The following is a 24,839-nucleotide window of genomic DNA, read 5'->3' on the forward strand; positions in this document are numbered from 1 at the left end:
AAGCTCTTGTCTTTGCTTTTCCCTCCCTAACGTGGACTGGGAGGATCCATAGCAGAGAGCTATGATTTATACTGGAGAAAACAACCGCACTCTGATTCAGACTTCTGAGCGAACTCCCCAGCAGGCGGGAGGGAGTCTCGCTCTCCTGAGGGGCTCCTTTAGACAGAAGTCCTGAGTGCCCAGGGTGCCCAGCCTGAGGAAATGGTAGAGGCCTGGCGAACTCACTGTTGGGACAGCACGTAAGAGGGGTCCGGGCTGCGGGGCCCCGAGCTGCTGAAGTCACCCACACATCTTAGGAGGAAAGACAAGACCAAAAAATACCTACAGACAATTAACGGTTAGTGAAGTTTCTGGAAAACATGGCTTCGATCTTGAAACTTTAGCCACAAACTGCCTTTGGGGGATGTTGGCTGAGGGGGTTGCCCTTCGAGAAATCTTAGAGATAGGAACCTCCTAAACAGTCTAAAAACCACTGTCTTTGCCCGCGCCTGGGGCGGAGCTGGCAGCAGCCCGAGTGGTCATCTCCCTGTGGACGCCTCCTTGTGTTTTCGGGGAAACTAAGCCCCAGGGCAGAGAAGAGAGCTTGTGAGTGATGCCAGGGAGGGGACCTAGAGGGCTCCGGTGTCCTGAGTCCCAGCTTAGTCTTCTTGTACTAAGAGAGAGAAGAGGAGACGCAAGAGAAAAAGTGAGATACGGGTGGATAGAGGGGCAATGAGAGAGAAGGAGGAGGAGAGAGGAAAGGGAAGAAACGTAGAAGAAGGGACAGAGAGCGAGAGGAGAGGCAGAGAGAGCCATGTACATGAGGCCCCTAGTTTACTTCATCATCCGAGCCCACGATTCTGTGGCGCTCGCCAGTGGTTTCTTTTCTGGGGGTCTCAGCATCCCAATTACATCGTCAAACCTTCTTCTTCGTACCCCTGCGTGATGCACGTGGCCCTGTGCGGGGCCCTCAGCAGCCGCTTAATCCAAGCAGGTGGCTCTGCGAATGGTCACCCTCTGAAGTCACCGAGGAGGCTGCGAAGGCCCTGGGAGGTTTTCCTCCCCAGTGGCCTCACCTGCGCCAGCCGACCTTACCCGCACTGGCGGTGGGCGGGCAAGACGCTTCCCCTCGGGCCGCAGGCTCCCAATCCGTAGCGGGGGGTGGGACTGAGAGGAGGTTCGGACCTCATTATATCACCCTGATAGCTCTGGTGTTCTAGAATTATGTTAATACCAGGAGCTCTGCTTTCCTCCTCCTTCAGGTCTTCCTGGGAGGGGTTGCAGAGCCCAGCCAGAACTCCTGGCTGTGAATCCATTACAGCCAGAAGGAAGGTTTCTGAATAAAGGGGATAAAGTGCAGGAACCTAAGGTGAACTTTGCCCACTTGGAGGACGTAAAGGCTGAGGATGCAGCTCCAGGCTGTCCCTTTACTCCCTCCCACTGGGGGAGGGGTGGGACCCAAGCAAGTGAGGCACCTAGGGCGCGAAATTTGGACGGGTGCTCACTCCCAGGGTCGTTCGAGCGCCGCCCTGCCCCTGTGCGCCCTCACAGAAACCTGCTGCTTCCCCCTCTTCCGATAGCTATGGGCGTGCTATGATCTCCACTGGAAATCAAGCTCCTGAGGACCAGGCCCCGTGTCTGGCTCACGTACCCCATTCAGAGGGCTAACCTGAAGGTTCGCTGAATGATTGATTAAAGGAACAGGGCTTGGGGACGGAGAGAAGAAGGAACAGGAGGAGGAGAAAGAGAAGAAAAATGGAGGAGAAGAAGGAGGAAGAGGAGGCAAAGGAGAGGCAGGAAGGGAGAAAGAATGAAGGAAGGGAAAAGGCCAAACGAACGTGAACCTCCTTCCCCCTCTCCAAAGCCCCGATCTGGGCAGCCCGCCAAGCTGGCCCAGCCACTTTGCCGCTGGGGGTAATTGCGGGCTTCTGGCCTTGCTCATCTCCCGCCGGGGCCGCGGGCACAGTGGAGGGTTCCACCTGCCCAGTGGGTGCTGAATTACAGCTGCCGAGCTGGCGTCCCATGTAATTAACCAGCAGCCGCCAGCCCTGGAGAGCCTGTGAAGCCTGCCGACTGCACCGGGGATGGGGCCCGAGCAGAGCGGCTCCCAATTAGCCCTGGCCTGGTTTTCACAGCCTACACTCTGGGACCCACCTCTTGGGAGGCTGTTCACGCCCTGGCCACACGGCTCTTACCCGGGCTCCATGAGTAGAACTGGGGTGGGGGTGGGGGGTCAGAAAGCAAAATTGTGTGTGTGTGAAAAACTTTACAGCCTATCAATATCCACAGAACCTCTTCTAGATGATAAGATCTTTCGAACTCCCACAGCAGAGCCGTCAGAACTGGGATCACAAAGAGGGGAGGACCTTGTCAGCCCAGCAGCGGGACAAAGCGGGGGCTGCCCCTGTTCTTCTCAACCAGCCTCTCACCCCAAAACCCAACATGCCAGGGTTTGGGGGGGGTCTGTGCCAGTGTTCGCCCCCTGCACTATGCTCTCTCTCGCTAGCGTGTGAAAGGCTGATGAGATGCCCACAGTCAGTGTGAGGACAGCTGGACCATGGCTTGTGCTCGGGATGTCAATGGATGGTGGAAGGCAGGGATATGCAGATTATGCCTCACTGAGATACCATGACACTTCTTCACATTTATCAGATAGACAACCATCTCAGAGAGTACGTGCCAGAAGTACTGGAGGAGGAGGTAGGGAAATGGGGATCTCAGAAATTGCTAGAGGGACTATAAATTACGGTAGGATCTTTGGAGAGCAATTGTTCCACTACCCCCACTCTGCCCTCCTTCTAAGGATGCATGCGCCTTGTACCCTCATGTCCGTGACACGGATGGGGCTGTTCCTTGCAGCGGTTTCAGAGTAAAGACAATGCAGTATGAGGGTCCAGGGCAAGGGCACACTCAGGAGGCCCCTTAGGAGGTGAGCACTGAATCTTCACGGGAGAGGATGGTGGCTCAAACCAGGTGGGTGCTGGAGGCAAGCCAGACTGTGGCTGGGAGGGTCCGGTGGGAGGCGAGGCAGGGAGCAGGAGCTCCACTGAGGATGTGTCAAGTTCAAGAGGTTGTTTGGCATCCCTGCAGCATGTGGAGCAGCAGCCAGAAACGTGGCTATGGAGTTCAAAAGAGAGGAGCGCATATGCACAGACAAAATTTAAAGCCATGAGCTCATTCATTTTTTATTTCTTATGAATAGAAGAGTTGAAGCAAATGTGACAGTGTTGGCACTTGTTAATGCTGAGTGGTGGATACTGCAGCGTTTGTAATGCTATCCTTTGTCCTTTACAGTATGTTTGAGCTTTTGAGTAATCGAGTTAGTTAATGAACAGTCTATAAGGCCACAAGGCTCCAAACTGCGGAAACGTGTGCCATGAGTGCCTTAGACCTAAAGTGGGGGTGCTGGCAAGGAGTTGCGGAGCCAGGTTCAAATCCCCCTGCCACCACCATGCTCCGTGACCAGAGGTCGACAGTGTCTCCCTGGGGCCTCTGCTTCCCCACTTCACCAGCAAGGAGCTGGCCCAGGACTTCTCAGGGCTCTCCCAATGCTGACCACACAGGCTTCCCACTGGTGCCCCCAAGAGCCCTGCCTGCTCTGATGTCATCCAGCGACCTCTGACGCCTAGTCCTGCGGGTGAGGCCAGAGGTACCCCAAAAGAGGACTCTGTGGGTGGAAGGTCAACTTTGCCTCCAAACATATGGAGACTGCAGGAGGGGGAGTCAGAAGGAACAGGGTCCCGTGCTCCCCGGAACCTGGGACCCAAAAAGAATTAGGCTGAGCTTAAAATCAGGGAACCCAGAGATTAAAATTCTTCCCAATATTTGCGGCCGATGAACGCATCCTGCTCAGGACCCCAGGACCAGTCTCTGAGCCTGAAACACACAAATGGGTGGTGTCCTAACAAATCTGCCCAGTCGTAATAGGCACAGGTAATAACAGCAGCATTAATAGTAATAACAATAATACTATTTATGTGCCAGATGCTGAACTAAGTGCTCGGTGTCCTTTCTCTCACGTAACCCTCACAACGACAGGGTATGGGGTTATTGTTTCCATTACTCTGACTTTGCAGATGAGTAAACTGAAGCTCAGAGAGGTCAACGACTTGCCCCAAGCCACGCGGCAAGGAAGGCGCGGAGTCTGGATTAGAAAGAACCCAGGCCGCGTGGCTCCAGGTCTCAAGCTGTGGAGTGCTCTCGGTGAGCAACACATTTCTCTAAATCTCTTCAGCGAGAGCCACAGAGGGCAGCCGAGATGTAACTCTGTCAGTTGAGCCCCTTACTCACACCAGCCCGTCAACATTTCTTGAGGCCCCACTGTGTGGCAGCACTCAGCGTGCCCCACCATGGGGATGCGGGGACGAGTGGGTACAGCCTCTGTCCTTGAGAACCTTGTGGTCTGGCAAGAGGTTCGCTTATAAACCAGCACAATAAAACCAGTGGCCCCAGGCCACTCCCGGGGAGCCACACGTGTCCAGAAGGTTCCAAGGGAAAGGTTGGCGATCCCGAGAGCCAAGCACGGACCAGGGTGTGGAGTCACAGCGGGGGACCTGTCTCGTCCATCACCACGTGGCTGAACTCCATTCTGAGGCCAGGACTCCCAGAAACTCCTTTCTGGCAGAAACTGCTGGGCGTAGGGATTGCCTATGTTTAGCTTTTATGGGGAGGGGAGAAGAAGAAAAGGCTGTCATTTTGTGTTGTGTAAGCACTAGAGCATTCGCTGCTTCCTTGGAACAACCTGTTTTCATCATTCTGAGGGAACCACCTGACGTGACTTAGGCCTCAAGGAGAGGCCATAACTGGAGAAAGAGCTATTTCGGGCTCAGTGGCTCAAAGGAGCCGCAGCTGCTGTGTAATAACAGAGGAGGTGTTGCACGGACTGCTTCTTTGCGGAGGAGTCCTCAACTCAGGGACCCGGGGCGGGGGTCACCCATGGGGTTTAAGAGATCCGCAAAATCCTTGAACTCGCGGGAAAGTGCGGTGTATTTGTGCATTTTTTTCCCCCTGGGTCGAGGGCTCAGAGTTTTCATCAGATTTTAAAGGGCTCCTTGAATCCCCCCGAGAAGGCTAAGGATCACGTCTCTGAAGAAATAGTCCCTTTCTAAGTGTGGCTGTGAGCTGCGCTCACCATCCACTGAGAGTTCTTGGGGTGGCGTGTGTGCCCTTGTTTTCCTTCTGCCGTGCAGGCGTCGGGAGCTGGGACAGAGAAGATGGGCCAAAGTGGAAACAGGGGCTGCAGAAGCAGGGAAGGACTGTGTGAAAGGAGCCGGGCAGCCAGGCGCGCAGTTCAGCATGGACTCCACTGCTCCATGCACAGCCGTTTCAACCCGCACAGCCCAGAGGCTGGGAAATAGCATCATGCTAGGGAATTGGATTTTGCTATTATTCAGTTGGGGCATTAGGCAACGTCGGAGCCTCAGTTGTCCAAGGAAGAAGCAATTCCTGGACAGATATTGAGAGAGGTAGCTCACAGGTAGCGAATTCACAGGTCGTGAAGAGGGAGGAGAGGGGGCTCAGGCAGGGGTAAAGGAAAGTCTCTATCTCCCCCTAAGCTCACTCGATTGGGCCAGACCTTCCAAGGCATTATTATCGATGAGGCAGCACACCCACGCTGTAGGGGGAAGCCGGCCCTGCCCAGAGATGGGCTGGACTGGGCTGGGAATGCAGGCCCGGGAAGATGGTTCCCGCCTCTGGGCTCTGCCCTGCCCAGCCGCGGGTTTCCCGAGCTGAGACGCCCTCCTGACCTTCCGAACCATAACCTCTACTTTTCTTCACCTTTGGCTCCCAGGTGCCCAGCGCAGTGCTGGCCCCCAGAAGTTGTTGAATGAATGAATGAATGAGCGAGCCTGGGTCCCCCACTAGGCCGTGAGCGCGTTTCTGGCAGGGACCTCTTTGGGATCACTACGCTATTGCCCCTACCTAGCCCTCCCCAGTGCCCTGCAATCCCTTTCTCCTCGTTAGACAGTCTCAGCTCAAACCCATGGATCCACGGGTCAGCCTGAGGCCCTGGTGGTCCTTACGGGTAAGAGATAGAGACCCCATTAACCTACAAATTGGGGGGATTATCTCCAGAGGTTATGGCCAGTCCCTGCCCCTCCTCTTTTTTTTTTTTTTTTTTGCCTTTCTGAATTGTGACAACATTTTTCAGCAGAGGTCCTCAGAACCCACATGCAGGAGATACGTGCATTTGTCACTGATCATTAATTCACTCATTGATTTGTTCACTTATATGCTCGCTCAGTCTCACTCATGTCTTCAGTCATTCAGATATTCATCTGATTGATTCATTGACTGACTCATGGATTCATTGATTGACTGATTGACTCATTCATTTATTAAACATCCCCTAAACATTGTGCAGAACACTGTGTGGATGTAGTGATGCTTCAGAAACAGGCTTTGCTCCTCAAAGCTCCCAGATTGGGGTGAGGGGCACAAGAGCCACGAACACACATAATCACACAGAGCAGAATAAAAAGTAGTAAATGTCATGAGAAATGCACAAACACATCCCTGAGCAGCCACATAGGGAGAGGTTTCTTCCAGCCGAGAGAGGGAGCGATCAGAGGCAGCTCCCTGGAAGAAGTAGGATCAGCAGTACCTGCAGAATTTCTATGTGGGGAGAGGAGGAGGGGGAAGCTTGGAGCTCATGGCAGGCACTTTGCGTAAGACTGAAAAGTAGTCAGCCATCCATATCAAAGAAGGGGGTCATGGTGGAGACTGGCGGGTGGGTGAGTCCCTCTCAAGCTCCTTCTTGCTTTCACCTCCCAAGAGATGGCATTGAAGCACATGCCTCGGTCAATGGGGAGGATTTATTTGGACTCAAGGTGATAGGGAGAAGATGAACACCTGCCAGGAGCACAGGCCTGGGCAATCACAGAGATCCTGGAGCTTTGCGTTTTGGTGGAACAGGTAGAAGGAAGTAGTGAGTAGTGGCTCAGAAAGGTACGTTGAGCTTGAAGTTCAAAGTTCAGATGTTGGGCTTCATTCAACAAATGTGGGGAGCCAACAAATGAAGGTTTGGGGCAAGAGAGTAACACAGCCTATGCTATTTTTAGTAATACATCTCTGGGCCAGTGTAGAGGAGGAAGAGAAGGAAGCAAGACCACAGGAGGCTATTCCAGGTACCTCCCAATGTTTAGGGAGGCACAACAGTATGAATGTGGTCCACATGTTACTTGGCTAAAAGATTTAAAAGTTGTAAGTCAAATTAACAAATAAACAAAATATGTTCTATCCTCTTACCCTGACAAAATGAAGTTCATGGTAGCCTGGATGGCCAAGTTCAAATGTATGGTTCTCAGAGGACTACAGAGCTGTCAGGATCTGCCCAGTGGTCCCAATCCCCAAGCGGCGGCCCACCCCCTTCTCTTCCCACACCTAGCTGCTTCCCCCACTGAGCGGGGCCTCACACACACCGGTGGGCACCCTGCCCACACACCCAGCTCTGATTGCCCCCCTGCGAACAGCCACCCCCGGCCACCCCTCAGGCTGAGAGGGACACACATGGGCTGTACAGGTGTCCTTGGGGACCTGGAGAGGAAGACTGAGCCAACCCTTGGGAGCAAGTGGGCTTGGGATGAATGAATACTGGCTCCCCCACGTGTGGTCTAAATGGAGAGGCTGCACATGGCCTTGGCTTTTGGCCTTCTCACCCATGGGGACTGGGAGCCACACCCAGGAGAGGGCCCGCGTGGGGACTTTCAAAGCCCAGATCCTAGGATCGGGCCCCTTCTGCCCAATCAGGGGAGACAGCTGAGACCCTGAGCCGGGAGGGGGCAGCCCCCGCGAAGGAGCAGACAGAACTGGCGGATGATAGAATGCACAGGGCGGGGAGACTGGATGGATGCAGCTGCCAACTACCCTGCGAGTGCCATAGAGCTTGACACCTTGGCAGGTGGGCGGGGGCAGTCACCTGCATACCTTGTGGTGAAAAGCCACTTCAATGACTATACTGCTCTCGCTCTCCTCTGCCCCTCTCCCGCTTGCTCTCCCCAACCCCCAGCCTGTGGTGTCAGGCTGGGCCGTGTGCAAGGCGTCTGGCCCCAGGGAGAGGTGGGGTGAACCTACACCTACAGCTACACGGCTATAAATAGGCAGCCTCCAGCTCACTCGGCCTCCCTTCTCCAGCACAGACAGCACTGGAGCCTCTCAGATACCTGGACCATGGACCCCAGGGAATGCTCCTGCATGTCTGGTGAGTGAGGATGCCCACTTGGGCTTTGGGGCCTTGCCCCAGCTTCCTCCAGGGAGCCTGCCGGCGTCTGATTCACACTTCTCCTCCTGCAGTTAGGGCCGGCCAGGGGTGTTGGTTTCAGACGGGAGACCCCTGGGGCAGCTCCCACTCTCAGTTGGCCACCAGCCTGGTCTGTAAGAAGTGATAGCCTGGCTCGGGAATGTCTGCAGGGGGCACCCAGCAGCAGGCCCCTGAGAGCAGCCACCAGGACAGGAGAAGAGCTCGCGCCCAGAGCTTGGCAGCCTGGTTTTAGTCCATTGCTGCCATCCCTCCTGACTCAGCGTTTCCAGGTGTCCGTTTCCTCATGGAAACTAGGTTACTCACCTCCCACCCCCTGCCCACCTCCCAGGGAAGCTGCAAACTTGCAGGCATCATAAAGCACTAGCAGTTGTCCGGGGAGTCATTAGAAGTCCACGTGGACTCCCGAGTCTCTGAAAGCGCTTAATGCCACAGAAGCACGTTGGCCAAGAGGAGCGGGGCCGCGGTTCAGGGCCATCCTGAGTTTTACAGCCCTGGTGCAGGGTATGATGAAATCTCCCCAGCCTCTGTGGTCTTTAACGGGACATGTCTGTACCCAAAGAACTTGCCAAAGAGACAGGAGTTCCCAGCATCTTGCAATTCAAAACGATAGGTGGGATGATTTTCTAAAACGTGTGGCCTTTGTGGTACGGAAACAGCAGTGCCCGCGGCTCTCCCTTCGGGCTTGTTTATGTCCTTTGCTCCCCTTCCTGACCATTCAGGGCTCCCACCTTGCCCGGGACCTTGACCAGGTGAGGAGGGTACAGAAGGCTCTGACGGTCCCTGGGAGACCTGGGGCTTGGGGAGTTGGCCTCGTCCGGTGGTTCTCAACCCTGATTCTACAGCAGAATCCTGTGTCGCTTTCTCTAAAATACTGCCTCCCTTTCCCCACCTCCGAATCAGAACATCTCAAAGCCTGGTCCCAGGAATCTACATTTTAATGAGGATCCTGGGGGTCGCTGAGGCAGCCGCCCCAGTTTCTGTGTGCGGACTGTGACTGGGAACCACGGGGCGGTCCTCGCCACTTGGGGGGATGCTCCGCAGCGTCTTCGCCCCCTGTCCACACCGCCCAGGGACAGCCGGGAATCCTGCCACTGTGGCGGCTGCCTCACACCTGGTGTTCCCCGCGCCACCTCGGCCCTCACGCGGGTGGCTCTGTCCTCTCTTCTAGGAGGAGTCTGCATCTGTGGAGACAACTGCAAATGCACAACCTGCAGCTGCAAAACATGTCGAAAAAGTGAGTATGGTGACCAGGGCACCGCGGGCCAGGAGCTAGGGAAGTCGGTTCCCTCCATCCTCAGGCCTCCAGCCATGGGGGGAGGGAGGGTATCTGGATGCCCTTTACCCCCTTGGCAGGGATCTGAAATGAGAGCCGGGTTCCCCAGGACTGCTGTCCCCCAGCGGTGAGGGCCTCCACAGTGTCTCAGGTGCTCAGAGTGGGAAGAGGACTGAGAGGCGGCTCCAGCCTGCCCAGGGGAGAAGGGGAGAGCGCACCGGCCTGGGGTCATGAGCTCTGGGTTTTGGGCTCCCATCAGCCACCGTCCAACAAACTTGGGCAAGCCCCTCCCCGTCCCTGGGCCTCTGACAGGCTCTGCCTGGCCTCTGAGGCCCCTTCCAGCTCCAACTCCCACGGCTTCCCATCCCAGGGTTGCCGTGACTCTGGGCTGAAGCCCGTGGCAGGCTCTTCTTTACCTACTCCCTCTAAGTGGGGGGAAGGGAAGGGGTAAGAGAGCAGGGAGGACCCAAGCCTGACCTGTCCATCTCCCCATCTGTCCAGGCTGCTGCCCCTGCTGCCCTCCGGGCTGCGCCAAGTGCGCCCGCGGCTGCATCTGCAAAGGAGGCTCAAACAAGTGCAGCTGCTGCAACTGAAAGGCACCGGCCTCGCCGCAGGGGGAGGTCCGGGAAGCGTCTGTACAGTGCATTAGTTGAGAAGTTGAAATGATTGTACTTTTTATATATTCGCCCCAGAGAGGTGTTGGTGACATTCCTCTAAAGTGCTTGAAGCAATAAAGCTTTTACTCATGGTTGTCTGATGGTCAGAGAGCTGTTTTCCCCTCACCCAGAAGGACCACGAAGGGCTGACTCCGTTGCTGAAACGCCAACGGGTTTCGCCCAGCCTACGCCCCTTCAGCTCGTGGCTGCTCGCCAGGGGGTCCTGCCACTCTGCCTGGGGGTTTTCTCCTGCTGCCTGAGCTCTCTTGACACAAGCACGGGGTAGGCTGGGGGGACCGGGGAAGTCAAGGCCACTGGGAACGGCCTTTAACCGATGACAAGTAGGAATCAGTAGGTCAAACAAATACCCTCAGTATCTTTACCCTCACAGTGGGACACATCTGGGACCTGGTCTACACCATGCCCAAGGAGTCCCCAGGAGTCTGCTGCAGTGACCTGACCGTTAACATACCCCAAATTTGCGTCCTTCCTTTTCTGTCTCACTTTTCCATTCTCCTACCAATGCTCGCTGGGGTTCCCACCCAAAGAAACTACCTGTACACACCTGCTTTGGGGGTACCCTGGGCTAGCCGGGCTCTTCGGGCACAGCGCTGGCACTGCGGTGTTAACGGTGCTGTTTGGGAGACGTCAGCCTTGAGTCTGCCATGGAGGTCTATGTGGATCTAATGCAAACCCTCGAGGCTGAGGCACCGAGGGCATTGGCTGCCCTGGCTTGGCTATTCGGGTCAACCCTCCGGAGGGGGTAACTCGGACCAGGAGAAACTGGCACTGATCATTCAAGTTCTTGAATTTCATAGAAGTCAATAACAAAGAAACCAAGGTTTTTGTTATTTCCCCTAGAAGGCCGATGTACAAATTAGAGCTCTCACTACTCCACTGACTAATGCATTCATTGGTTGATTCTTGTATTTGCCTTGACTGGGGATCAAAGTCACAACCTTGGGGTATTGAGATGGTGCTCCAACAGCTGAGGGCTTATTTTTATTATTATTATAGTTATATTAATCCTCACCCAAGAACATGTCATAGATTTTATTTATTTATTTATTTTTAGAGAGAGAGAGAGAGAAGAGGGAGAAGGGAGGGAGAGAGAAAGGGAGAGAAACATCGATCAGTCACCTCTTGCACAAGCCCCATCAGGGGACCAAACCTGCAACCCAGGCATATGCCCCGACTGGGAATCGAACCCTTGACCCTTTGGTTTACAGGGTGACACTTCTACCAACTGAGCCACACCAGCCAGGGCTGTTTTAATTTTTTGAATAGAGTAATTTCCCAAATCTCTCGGAAGAGTTAAAGATTTTTTAATTTTTATTGTTAAGTTCACTCTTTCTTGAACTATTTCTGCCTCTTGGAGCTGAAGACAGGCTCTGTGGATGTGAGTGGGACTTGTGGACTGGCGGCTTGGTTTTCGCACGCCCAGAGAGGAGCTGGTCCTTCTCTAACCCTCCCCTTCTCTAACCCGGGCCCCTCCAAGACGGGCTACTCCCTTTCTTTGGAGAGCATCTCGCAGTCTCAGGCAGGGGGCAAGTGGCGGAGCTGTGCAGATAGAGGTGCAGGTAAAGGTGCAGGAGGCTGCCCCAGGGACCACCTGGCAGGTCCACAGCCACCTCTTCCATTAGCCACCACCCTGGTTTCTGCAGCTCCTTCATCTTCTGCTCCCCCAGCCTGACTCCCTCAACTAACATAAAACAAAATCCCCCATTGTCTTCTCTCTACTTCTTGAGCTGAGCTGTGGCTTTCTCTGCTCCCATTTACCCATAAATGTAATTTGACCCATTCTGGTGTTCCAGAAAAACATTATACTTGTCCAAATTATCCTCTCTCACACTCTTATGTAAAATTTCTTGGGCTGAGAGACCGAAGAAAGAGCCTAACAGCTCCATCATTACATTAAGAGTTTTTTAAGGAAGCTTATATACATACGAGGCTTATCTGGGGAAGAGCAAGATGACATGGATGTTCTCTGCACCATGTGGCAGGCACTAAGGGGACATATAGGACAGGGCAGAAGGGATAGGGGTACCAGATCATGGGGAACAGGCTTACATGTTTGCCTGAGGAAGGGCGCAGGCCTGTCCCCGGAAGCTGCATGCCTGGGGCACCGGGTGGGCTCGGTGGGGCTTACCAGAAGCAATCTTTGTTCTGCCCAAATATAAGTGGATCTAGCATAAGGGTCCCACAAGGGTCAGGCAGCCAAGCCTCTCCTCCACAGACTCCAGTCCTCAGCTCTTTTATTAGTTTTTCTTTTTTTTCTCTCCTTGTCTTTTAAAAGTTTCTTTTGACAGAGTTTCAGGAAGAAGGAGTGGTAAATGCAGGATTCGGTCTACCATCTTCAGCTAAAGTCTGGGCGAGGCTTTTTATTGATATAATTGCTCCTCTTTGTAACCACCCTGCAGGATGGGGATTATTATCGCCATTCTCCATGTGAGGAAACTCATATGAGACTCACAGAAGACCCCGCCTCAGGCAGGGCCAGCTGAGAACAGAGCTTGAAGGCCATGTGGGAAGATTGGGTGGGGGCGAGTACCTGTCGCTGAAGTGAAAAGGAAGCAGACTGGGTTACACGTGATCTTGAAGAGGTAAAACTTAGGCAGAGGAAACACAAAGGAAGGCTGACACATCATAGACTGTGTTCCTGTGTTGCTGAAGGAAGACAATGGAAACCTCGAACAGGCTGTGGTAGACCCTATATCTCAGGACACATTCCAGCTTGGATGGAGACCAGAGGAGGGTTTGGTGGGAAAGGAATGGAGCCCAGGTCTCAGGACAGGAAGGAAGTTCCTCATGCAAACTGCAGGGGGCGCTCCAGGCCGGGAGGCAGCTAAGGCAGTAGGGCTCTGAGCCCTTGGGAATTGTGCAAGCCTTAAGAGGGCTGTTCCTGCTTCAGTTTGGCTTTATTTGGGGCCCAGACATCCCAGAAGGGGCTTAGACCCCTCCAACACCAATGTTGGGAGGATAAATCAGGACAAGCTCTCCAAGAGCCAATTAAGCCATAGGTGTAAAAGGCCTTAACAATGTGTAATCCACCCAGATTCACAGCGCATAAGGCTTTTAAAATAATTTGGCAATGCACATCAATGAACTCTAAAAACGTTTTTCCTGTTTGACACAACAGCTTCACTTCTGGAAATCCTACGGAATTCGCCACAAATTCAAGGGGTGGGGGGAGCCTCACTCACTCATAAAAAGGCTCAGTGCAGTATTATTTATAATTGTGAAACACTAGAAACAACCTCAAGTCCAAGTCTACAAGATTTTTCAAGTAAGCTGTGGCCCATGTACGTGATAGGACATGACACAGCCCCTAAAAATGCACAGGAAATGGTGACGGTAAAATCTGAAACCAATTAGAGGCTACAAATTAGTTATGCAATAATTTTTTTCAAAAAAGGAGCAAAATAACAAAAAATGTTATTTTTAACATTGTATTTCACATTTAATAAATACGTTAACAGTGGTTGTGTTCAAATCATAATTTTCCTTCTTGCTACTTTTCTGGATTTCTCAAAATGTATTAATCTTTATTTAAAAATACTGTTTGTAGAATAAATATATGTACATTTTGAGCCATAAATTCTACTGTAAAGAATGTTTTCTACTAAGGAAAAAATCATGAATGGACACACACAAAAGCCACCAAGGTGTTTATCATGGCACGGGTTATAATAGTGGGAATTTGGAAGCTACAAAAAGGTCTTAAAGTAGGGGATTGGTTAACTAGAGTGTAAAGTGAATCTACTAAAATAAAATTGTAGAAATGAAGCTGATTTCAGGGACAGATATTTATAATCTACTGATAATATGTGGGAAAAAGTCATTAATAAGTCAGTGTATACTGTAGGCTTCTCTTTTTATATTTGAAAGGATTATATATGCACAGCCCACTTGTCTTGAGAGCCATTCATTCCTTTGGTAAATGTGGCCTGAATGTCTTTTGTGTTCAGAACACCATTCTAGGAGCTTCAGGTGTGTCAGTGAACAAAAGTAAAGATTCCTTATTAGATCTGGTGCTGGTGCTTAAATTCTAGCAGGAAAGACAGCACATAAGCTTTACAGATAAAGAACTCGGTTCATCAGAAGGTGTTTTATGCCATGAAAAAAGAAAAGAGAGCAAAGTATGGGTGTCAGGGTCCTGGGGTTTTGAGATGCATGTTGCAATTTTAAACAGGGTGATCATGGTGGGCTTCATGGAGACAATAGGATTTGAGCAAAGACGTAGAAGCAAAGAGAGAAGGGAGTGAGCTGTGTGGGTATCTGTGGGAAGAGATCCACAGGCAAAGGGAACATAAAATTATTTTAGGTTAACAAGAGGCAGAGGGGAATAACGGTGGAGGTGGGGGGGCCCTCTGGAGCAATATGCCTGTGTGAAATGCCCTTCGGGGGTCCTGGAAGCTGAGAACTGAAGGATGGGGGGCCTGGCCAGGCAAGGAATGGGGGAGGGTATTTCAGAAGGACGTTGTGGTTTTCAGACCCCGCAAAATCCTGCTGCTCTAGGGTGTGGGGGTGTATTAGGGTTCTCCAGAGAAACAGAACCAGGATACATATGGATTTTATGAAAAAATAATGCAGTAATTAATAACTAATAATACCAGAATAAACTTGCATGCTCACAACTGTAAACCTACTTTTGCTGCACCCTGTTTGTGTGTGTGTATGTGTGTGTGTGTGTGCATATGTTATATATTAGAGTGTGGATCACATGACTATGGAGGCTGAGAAGGCCCGCAGTCTGCCTGCCATCCGCAAGCTGGAGAATCAGGAGACCAGGCGGGCGGTGTGATTCAGCGGGAGCTTGAAACCTGACCGCCAGGGGCCCGCCCCTGTCCCAGCGACACCCCCCTCACCACCCCCTAGTCCCCCACCCCCCGGCAGAGAACGTGTGTCTCGGCTCAGGCAGAGGTTAAACTCGCCCTTCCTCTGCCTTTCAGACCCTCAACAGATTGGCTGATGTCGCTCACCTTGGTGAGAGCAACCTTTACTTAGTCCAGCAATTCAAATGCTAATCTCTTCTGGAACCACCCTCACAGGCACATTCAGAAATAATGTTTTACCACCTATCTGGGCATCCCTTAGCCCAGTCAAGTTGACATATAAAACTACCCATCACGGTGGGGTTGCGGGGATGTGAGGAGCGGGGATTGCTCTCCCAGATCTGAAGCGTCAACCTCAAGGACGCGTCCCCAGCCGCGCACACGGCGGCGTCCACCCAAGCGGAGAGTGTCTTCCCCAATGCACACAGTGGGACGCGGGGTGGCTGCAGGAAGGGCGGGGAGTTGGGGGGCCCGGCGGGGGAGGGGGCACCGCTGCCGCAATGCGCGCTTCCGCCGGGCCTTGAGCCCAGGAGGAGACCGGGCACCGAGCGCGCAGCCAGCCGTGCATGCGCGCCACCGCCTGGGGCTATAAAAAATTCATCACCTGCTGCCGTCAGAGCATCCAGTTGCCGGGAGAAGCCAGTTCACCCTCTCCAGCGGCATCTCCGCTCGACATGGACCCTGAGACCTGCCCCTGTCCTACTGGTGAGCCCCCCTACCAAACCCCATGCTGAGACACAGCGCGCCCCTCACTTGCAAGGCATCCCGTGCCTTACGGCTTCCGTCAAGGACATTTGGGGGAAGGGACCCTTATTTCCCATTTTGAACCTCGTGAAGGGTGGGCGTGGCTATATCCCAAAGGGCACTGAGATCCCTTTAGGCCTGGCCCCACGCGAGTTTTTCACTTGAGCCATTCCTGTGGCTTCTCCCTTTCTAGGTGGTTCCTGCAACTGCGCCGGCTCCTGCAAGTGTGAGGGATGCAAGTGCACCTCCTGCAAGAAGAGTGAGTGGGGTCCCCCTCTGCGCATGTCCCTGTCCTCCCCAAGTCTGCCCACGCAATGTGGAGAGACCCCACCCCAGCCCCGAATTCCTATTATATTGTTTCCACCTTTTTCTGGGACGGGAAGCACCTGGGGAAGCCTTGGGATGCAATCACCCTGGCTCCACCTCCAGCGATTGATCCAGAATGCCTGGGGCAAGATGTTTTGGAAATTCCCCAAAGATGCTAATGGGCAGCTGGGACCGAGTACTGTTACCCTGGCCCAGCGCCTCCCCTTCAAACCTCCAGTGCATGGGGGAGCCATTAGTGAGGCTGGGCGTTGGCTCTGGAGTTCCGATCCCTTGGCCCCTCTGAGGCCTTTGTGGATTCCCTCAATTTGACCTCCCCTAGGTCTCCCTAGAAGCGAAAGCCGCCAGCGAGATGCGCGAGTAGGTGGGTGGGGAAGGGCCTGTTTTTCTTTGCTGTGTAAGGCTAGGGGTGGACCACCTCGTGGGTCTCCTGGACCCCCCACACCTGGATCTTCTCTCTCCTTCAAGTTTATCCTTCAAGGCTCTTACCAAGGCCCTTTACCCTGTGATGCTGTCTCCTTAAGGCCCGGCACTCCCCCAGCCGGGGCCTGACCCCACCATCCCAGACTCCACTGCGTTACCAGAAAGGGGACAGGGCTGGGGCAGGTCTGCCCAGGGCCAGCCTGCAGCATGCAGGCCTTTGTGCCAGAAAGATTTCACAGCACAAGTCCAGGTGATGTTAAGAGTGTGTTTATTAAAGCTGGGGACAGAACAAGGAAGGGCCTGGGATAGAAGAAGCAACAGGAGACCGCCTGGCTGTGGCTGCTTCGGCTCTCCCGAGGGGTTATGGGAAAGAAGTCAGCTCACTGGAAAGTCGGGGAAAAGGGGGCCTGGAGACAGGTTCAGGGGGTGAGCTCGGTGTGAGCTGAGCTGCTCATTGCTCCCTGGGTTGCAAGTCTCATGAGGACCCTTAGAGTTTAGGAGAAAGAAAATTCCCTTGAAAAAGAGATTCGAGTGCGTGTGCCCCAAGACAGGCACGCTGGCTTCTTTGTCTTGAGGGGTTTTATCTGCTTTGCAAAGGTGGGCATTTAAAGGGAGGTCTCAGGGGTGGATCTCAGTAGGAAATTCACCAGTTCTCCGGGAGTGTCCCTTCCAGAGTCCTGGTCTCCACCGATTGGTCAGCACCCGGGTAGGGAGTCATTAGCCATTGTTGCTGGTCCCGCTGTCCTCCACCTGGTTTTGCTGATTTTCTGGGCCAGGAGCTGATGGATGATGTCATCTCCAGGGAGGAGAGGGCCCTAACTGCCTGACCAGGGAGACGCCAGGGGAGGAAAGGCCGCCCTGGGGGTGAGGCCTGGCGCCAGTTGCCCAGTTGCGGCCCCGGGGCTCTCCGCCCTGCTGACCTCTGTGTCCGCTGTAAGATGCTCAGCCAGTTTGTTCAGCTCTCTGCCTGAGTTTCCCCATTCCACTTGCGCCAGGGCCTTTTCCCAGCTTCTTGCTTTCCAGCCTCACCTAAGGGTTGGGGGTGCGGGTGGTAGTTACTGGGTTCCTCTCTCCTGCAGGCAGCAGACTCGCCATAGATGCTGAGTCAAGCCAGGTGTGGGACGAGGAAGGGGACAACGGCCAGCCTCCTGGCACCCCGCCTTTGCCCCGCTCCCCTTTTTTGGGAACAGATGTGGAGGGAGGCCATCCAACTGGGTGCCCCCTGTTTTATCTGCAGGCTGCTGCTCCTGCTGCCCCGCAGAGTGCGAGAAATGCGCCAAGGACTGTGTGTGCAAAGGCGGAGAGGGGGCGGAGGCTGAGGCTCAGAAGTGCAGCTGCAGCGAATGAAACAGAACCAGCCGCCCCTCCCCTCCGGGAATCAGGTGTAAACAGTGCTGGGTGGCCGAGTGCCCCCTCTCCCTGTGCGGAGGAGCCTCGGCTCTGTATCCCCCACCCCTGCTAGCTGCTGGCAAGTGACAATAAATCCTATGAATGCAATAAGCTGAGGGCTGGTCTCTTCTTAAAGGGGAAGGAGGTGGCAGTAGCAGGGAGCCTAACCTTAGGGAACTGCCTCAGTTGAAACCCTAAGACTTGGCTGCGGGTCAGTGTGGGCTGAGACAGATGCGGAGCACAACCTCCCCACCTTCAGATGGGCCTTGATCTTCCCACTAAGTCAAGATCGAGTCTAGAGAACGGGGAGACCAGATCCCTATCAGTTTGTCTCTTTTTCCCCTCTCTCAGCCTTTCTTTGTACAGTGGGGCTGGGAGAAGTTAAAACCAACCCCCAGCCCCAAAGGCCGATAGTTTCTGGAATTTTCTAGTTGCTCCTACAAAGCTGCCTGTCTTCAGAGCCGTGAGAAAGGAGTCCAGGGGGGCCTACGGCCTCTCTTGGCAAACTGTCAGCTGCGTTTCCAAGGTCACAGCCCTGAATACCTTATGTCCCCAAAACCGAGCGTTCAGCTCCTTTTCAAACGTCATCAGGCAGTTGGTCTCAGTTCCTTTTCTCCTTCACGGGGAAGTAGGATAATGTGAGCTTTTATCCCCAGTGGTTGTGGTCCAGGTCTCTTGGAAGGGAGCACCCAGCTCCACCTGGGTTGCCTGGGAAGGGAGGAATAGAATCCGGGAGAGAAAGGTTTCCAAGTAGGAAGACACAATGGTGTAAACGCGTCAGTTTTCCTCCAAGTTAGTTTTTCAGAATGGTCTATTCAGAAGCCCCCCGGGATTTGGTGTTTTGTTTTTTTGGTTTTTTATTTAACCTAATAGGTTGAGTTTCAAAAAACAGTGCAAGAAGAGCCAGGCCAGTTTTGTAAAGAAACAACAAACAAGGCTTGCTCTAACTTGCTAGCACTGCTTGTTCTAAAGCCCCAGGAAGTGGTGTCAGCCCAGGAATAGATCAGCCGGGCAGAGAGAGTCCAAAGGGAGGAGGAGCAGGGTGTAGGGGGGAAACATGGTAATGGACCAATGGACGGAGACTTGACTTGGGGTGGCGAACACACAGTGCAGTGTGAGGGTGCTGTGTTGTAGACTTTGGTTAACCGGTGTCACCCCAATAAATTCAATAAAGAGGAAAAAAACAAAAAAAGATCCCCGCGTATCTGGAAGAAGCAGATAATCAAGTCAGTGTCAAAAGTATCCACTAATGAGGGAAAGTGTTGGGACAATTGGCTAGCCTTTTGCATAACATATGAAAAAAGCAAAAATCAAAGCTATAGAAGAATTTGGAAGAGGAAAATGAAATGTTTGTTACTTTGGAGGGGAGATGATTCTTTTATTTAATTTACTTTATTATTGATGGATTTCAGAGAGGCAGAGAAAGAGAAACATCGATTTGTTCCACTATTTATGCATTCATTGATTCTTTTTTTATTGTATTTTTAAAAAGATTTTATTTATTTAATTTTAGAGAGGGGAAGGGAGGAAGAATGAGAGGGAGAGAAACATCAGTGTATGGTTGCCTCTCGAGCACCCCCTACTGCGGACCTGGCCTGCAACCCAGGCCTGTGCCCTGACTGGGAACCCAGCTGGTGACTCTAATTCACAGGCCAGCACTCAATCCACTGAGCCACACCAGCCAAGGCCAATGGTTGAGTTTTGCATGTGCCCTGGCCAGGGACTGAACCCACAACCTTGGCATGTCAAGGCGACACTGCAGACAACTTAGACACCCAGCCAGGGCTTGGAGATTATTCTTTTAAATGAGACACAGAGCCCTGACTGGCGTGGCCCAGAGGGCTGGGCATCCTTCTGCAAACTGAGAGGTCGCCGGTTGAATGTGCCCAGGATGGTCAGGGCACACGCCTGGGTCTCGGCCACGTCCCTGGTTGGGGGTGTGAGAGAGGCAACTGGTTGATGTTTCTCTCCGATCGATGTTTCTCTCTCAGGTTATCGAGGTCTGCTACAGAGCATCGATCATGGAATGGGCTTTGGGGGCCGGCGGGAGGGAGCACACACCTGGTGCGCGGAGTGGCGAGTGTATCTGGAGAGGGCTGTGGGGTGCGCTGATCCTCGGGCGGGCGGGCGGGCGTGCTTGGGGACAGAAAAGGGAAGTCGAGGTCCGGTGCATGAGGAGGGCTGATACCAGAGGGGGTTTGGCTTCCGCCTGAACACAGGCTCTCCAGGCTGGCTCTCCTCAAGGGCCGACCCTTCCAGGGGCCTGCTTACCACTGCTGGCCGGGTTCTGTTCTCTCATTCCTCTGCATTATTAAGCAGCCCCCACGAGCTGGGCACTGCGCCAGGCGCCAGAGCTTGGATGGAGAACACAGCAGCCACAGCCCACAGCCTGGGGGAGAGTCGAAGATGAAACAAAAAGCTACACACAACACCACAAGCTGCCCTGAGGGGCTGTGCGGCAGACTGGCTAAGTGCACGGGCTCTGGAGCCAGGCTGCCTGGTTTGGCCCCTTCCTGGCATGCGGCTTGGAGCGGTATTCTGGACCTTCTCTGAGCCTCAGTTTCCCCTCTGTAACATGTAAATAAGAACAGCCCTCAAAGGCGGTCGGAAGGATCAAGTGAATTCACACGTGTAAGGGCATCCGGAGACCCCGGCGTAGGACGTGGGCTTTGTCAGTAGGAGCTGCTTAAGTGCTAGTAGCTGTCATTGCCAGAAAGGCTCCAGAGAAGGGGTGCATTTGCTGGCAACAGTAGGGTGCAGCCTATTCTGGGGTCCAGGAAGCCTTTTCTATGGAAATGGCCTTTAAACTGAGAACCAACAGACAAAGGAGAGAGAAGGATCGAGGCAAAGAGCCTGAAGTCAGACAACATACCATTGCCTTCGCCCATGTAAGGAGACTTAAGGTGGCCCTGAGAGATCCCAGCCTGCGCTACCCATGTCCTGTGCGATCCCTTCCCCTAGAGTGTGGCCTGGACCTCGTGACCTTCTACCGAACAGAGTAAGTGATGGGACGCCACTTCTGTGGCTGGTTATGAACGGAAGACCGCGCTGTCTCGCTTGCCCGCGGCTGGCCCTCTCTCTGGCCCCTTGCCCGCTCGCCGTCATGCTGTGAGATGCTGTCCACAGAGGCCCACGTGGCAAGGAGCCCGGGGCAGCCTCTGGCCAACCGTCTGTGAGGAACCCAGGCCACGGTACAAGAGCCCGCGAGGACCCAAATCCTGCCCACAACCACACAAGGGGGCTTGGAAGCAGACCCCGTCCCAGGTCACTCTTGAGATGACTGACTGACACTTGGCTTGTGTCTGGGGGCCCGAGGGCCCTGCCAAGCCCCAGCTGGATTCCTGACTCGCAGGAACTAGGAGATAATACGTGAGTGTTGTCTTGACCTGCTTGGTTTGGGGGTAGTTTGTGACATAGCAAGACATAACTAATACGCCCCCTGAATGAAGGCAGGGTCAGTAGGAGGAAGAAGAACTGAGATCAGACAGAGGGTACCTGTGGGAGGACCACAGAATCACACTAGCCCCTGGGGAAGAAAGGATCTGACCACTTTCTGTTCCCGTTACATTTCTAATCCTGGAAGTCACCACCTCTGTTTCTATTGCTTTGGTGACAGGAGATTCTTTCTCAAAGCGGTTGATCCCTTCCGGGGATGACCAGCTCTAATCGCAAGAAAGGTCTTTCCAACCCAGGGCAAAACCTTTATCGCTGTAGCCCCCACCCACTGCCCTGGTTCTGTCCTTGGGACCCCAGAGTACAAACCTAATTTCCTCTTTTCAACGTGGCATGAACATGTGCGTGTGGAATCAGAGAGTCCTGGGTTCAAGTCTCAAAGCTGCCACTCGCAGCTGTGTGACCCTGAGCAGGCCATGTGACTCTTCAGTGCCTCACCTGTAAAACGGAGGTGGTAACAGCACCTGCCTGGAGGGCCATGTGGGTGTCTAAGTAGAATACACTCCGAAGGTGCGTAGTAGGAGCTCGTGTTATTCCCTGTGTCTGCTGTTGCAGCTTAGAGATGGCAGCAAATTCGTCCACTCCTTCCGTCCAGACGTGGTGCCTTCATTCTTTCCCCTTGAACCTGGGAAGGCTCTGGGACTTCTTGACACACGGACTGTCCTGAAAGTGACCAGTGCTAGTGTCAGGGCCCAGGACTCCAGAGACTCCCAGCTACCACTCCTGTGTCTTGGGGCTCTCGCCTTTGAGGCCCCAAGCTGCACGTAAAGAGCTGATGGCCCTGAGGCCGCCGCGCTGGGGGGGCCACATGTGGGAGTCCTGGTCAGCAGTCCCAGCTGAGCTCTGCCCACCAGCCGTCCCTGCCGGGTGTAGAGGGAAGCTGTCTTTGCTCTCCCAGACCAGCCCATCCAGCAGCTGAATGCCACCAAGTGACCTCAGTCAATGACATAAAAAACAAAAGGATGACCTAAATGAGCCCTGTCAGAATTCCTGACGCACAAAACTAAGAGAGACAATAAAATGGTGGTTGTTTTAAGCTGCTATGTTTGCGGTAATTTGTTGCATAGCTACAGATAATCAGAACAACCATAGTTATTTGATGGTGACTGTTTCCTTCCGGGTCGAACCTGCCCACCCCTCTTGGCTCTTGCTCACATGATGGGCTTTGAGTCTTAGGACTATTGTGATCAACAGTCTTCTGGACAGCGGAAGCCCAGTCATGAACATAGTCCCCAGGATGGCCTGCCCAGTGGTGCCCATTAGGACTCTGCGTAGAACTGATTTAACAGGAGAGGAAACGATGGACTCACAATGCCTTCAGGCATGGCTGGATCCAGGGGGTTCATGGGCTCCAGTGCTGTTGCCAGACCCCATTTCCTTCATGATGACTTTATTCTCAGGCTTTTCTCATAGAGACAAGAGGCTTCGGAAACTCAGCTTCACACCCTCTCAGGTTCTTCCAGATGGTAAGCGTAACTGCCATTTTCCAGGATTCCCCGCAAAAGTTTCACTGATTCTCTTTGGTTCGGGGCTAAGCAACTCCATCAGACTATCACTACAGCCAAGGTGGCAGAAAGGCCTGGGAGTCCACAGATGGGGCCTGCTCCTGCCAAAGCACATGAGCTAAGAATGGAGAAGAGTGATTCTTCCAAAGAAAACTAAAGCTCCTGCCACAGGGGAAGAAGGAGTGAACGGCTGGGTCGCAGAACTATGAACACCCACGTCAGCAGTTAAAAAGAGAGTGAAAAGTCACCTCCTTGATTCTAGAGGGCATACCCCTGCTGATGCAGGCTGGGAGCACAGCACTGCTTCACCCCGAAGAACCACATCAGACTTGCAGGGGGGATGTTTTTCCACGCCTAAAGCAGCCTGGCTTCATCTCCCTCGCCTGCTACCACGCTGAGGGGCAGACGTTAGGAAGTCCTCCCTCTCCATGTCTGTCCCAAGCCCGGGGAGGCTTTCAGGGGTATGGAGATGAGCAAGACTAGGCCCAGCCCCGCCTTCGCCTTTGCTGATTGGTCACCCTTCTCCTGGCAGCGTCAAGGCGATTCAAGGGAGACAACTGAGACTGGAACCTGGCTTTACTCCCCATGCATATAGCCTAAACCCAGGGCTTGATTTAATACTTTCAGGGCGGAACACAGGCCCAGTTGTCTCTTTGCAGAGTTGGATTGTTTCCACTGAGTGGACGATGTGCCCCTGGTTTATTAGAAAGCAGCAGTTTTGCATATATGAGTGTGCACATGTAAGTATCAACAACACAACTGGCCCACTGCCGAAGACCAGCCCTTCAAAGCTCTCAGTTCACAGCGCTGCCAGACACAGTGAACATGCCAGAACCTTGCTCGAAAATCAGAGAGTATTTGCATGGGAGCCCCAAATCCTAATGCAATCTGATCATTTCACAGACAAGTATCCTGAGGTTCAGAGGGACCCTGGCATATAACTGGCCCCAAGTCACTCAGCAGAGTGACCGCTAGAATGTAGTCCTTCTAACAGTCCAATCCTCCCTGCTTTGTGTTTTTATTTAAGTTAGCACACAGGCCCCAGAGGGGAGAAAGGCATGTTTTACTTTCATTTTGCAATCGGCCCTAACACAAGGTGGAGGCTGGGAAGAGAGGGGCCATCGAGGGGATCACCACCAATAATTTACTTGACAAATGTTCATGGAACGCTTACTACAAACGCACCTTGTGCCCTGGGGCTGGAGGCACATTTCAGGGACAACAACGGCTCTTGGCGTTTTCAGCGGCACGCTGGGCCAAGGAAGGAAGGACACAGACAGCAATCCAAGAATCACCCAAGGTCCTACCTATTACAGACATGGAAAGTTCCAGAAAGGAAAAGAACAGGGTTTTTCCCAGCATGTTCCGTGGGCACCGTGAGGGAGCATGGGGGTCAGGACAAATTCCCCAGAGGACTTGACGTTTCAGCTGAGCTGTCAAGACGTTGCCACACCACCTTACAGTAAAGGCTGCGAGGACAGCCCGTTCCCGCCGCCTCCTCACTCAGCTTCCCGCCATAGCAACCAGCACTGTCCAAGCCTGCCAGGAACTTTCCAGGAACCCCTCCCCTGCTCTGATGACACACTCCGGGCATCCGAGGCTCATGACCCAGAGAGGAATCCGGGCCCACATGGCCTCTCTTTCTCTTAGCATCCACTGGGGAAGAAAGTTCTCGTGGGGGTTCCCCTCCCGGGTGGTCAGGGACGATGCCAGCTCTCCAGCCGGCCGCTTCCTCTGCTCCTTTTCCTCTGCTGCCTGGCAAGACCTTCTCACCCTCCCTGCTCAGGGCCCACTTCCTCCTAGCTGGACTGGGCCTCCTCCTCTCTGTCCTCCCAGCTCCAAGGGTGTCCTCCCGGCTAGCCTTGACCCTGGTTTCACTTTTCCTCTGGCTCTTGCGACTCTGCCCCCATGACCATGAGTTTCCAGAGCACAAAGCTTGTGGCTTCTTGATGTTTATTCTCTCATGTCCGTGGGTGAGGTATACCCTTAGATGGCCTT

General features: G+C 53.5%; 2 protein-coding genes across 2 annotated transcripts; both read left to right on the forward strand.

Moving 5' to 3' along the window:
• Nucleotides 1–8,148: 8,148 nt before the first annotated feature.
• Nucleotides 8,149–10,105, forward strand: MT4 (metallothionein 4). Its single transcript, XM_054570255.1, has 3 exons — nucleotides 8,149–8,179; nucleotides 9,408–9,473; nucleotides 10,014–10,105. The coding sequence occupies exons 1-3, from the start codon at nucleotides 8,149–8,151 to the stop codon at nucleotides 10,103–10,105; spliced, it is 189 nt and encodes a 62-aa protein (XP_054426230.1).
• A 5,455-nt stretch (nucleotides 10,106–15,560) lies between these two features.
• On the forward strand, nucleotides 15,561–17,983 carry LOC129068139 (metallothionein-3). The gene is made up of 3 exons (XM_054570254.1): nucleotides 15,561–15,708; nucleotides 15,941–16,006; nucleotides 17,732–17,983. Exons 1-3 carry the CDS (start codon nucleotides 15,570–15,572, stop codon nucleotides 17,839–17,841), a joined length of 315 nt encoding a protein of 104 aa, XP_054426229.1. The 5' UTR covers nucleotides 15,561–15,569; the 3' UTR covers nucleotides 17,842–17,983.
• Nucleotides 17,984–24,839: the final 6,856 nt, after the last annotated feature.

Source organism: Pteronotus mesoamericanus, unplaced genomic scaffold (assembly GCF_021234165.1).
Source record: "Pteronotus mesoamericanus isolate MK-2021 breed Mesoamerican mustached bat unplaced genomic scaffold, CSHL_Meso_final contig_202, whole genome shotgun sequence".
NCBI classification, from domain to species: Eukaryota; Metazoa; Chordata; class Mammalia; order Chiroptera; family Mormoopidae; genus Pteronotus; species Pteronotus mesoamericanus.

Excerpts from the sequence above, each read along its gene's own strand:
- MT4 (XM_054570255.1), top strand. The coding sequence starts at position 8,149 with ATGGACCCCAGGGAATGCTCCTGCATGTCTG. Across the intron at positions 8,180-9,407 it reads GGAATGCTCCTGCATGTCTG|GAGGAGTCTGCATCTGTGGA; the intron begins GTGAGTGAGGAT and ends CCTCTCTTCTAG. Across the intron at positions 9,474-10,013 it reads CTGCAAAACATGTCGAAAAA|GCTGCTGCCCCTGCTGCCCT; the intron begins GTGAGTATGGTG and ends CCATCTGTCCAG.
- LOC129068139 (XM_054570254.1), top strand. The coding sequence starts at position 15,570 with ATGCGCGCCACCGCCTGGGGCTATAAAAAATTCATCACCTGCTGCCGT. Across the intron at positions 15,709-15,940 it reads GACCTGCCCCTGTCCTACTG|GTGGTTCCTGCAACTGCGCC; the intron begins GTGAGCCCCCCT and ends CTCCCTTTCTAG. Across the intron at positions 16,007-17,731 it reads GTGCACCTCCTGCAAGAAGA|GCTGCTGCTCCTGCTGCCCC; the intron begins GTGAGTGGGGTC and ends TTTTATCTGCAG.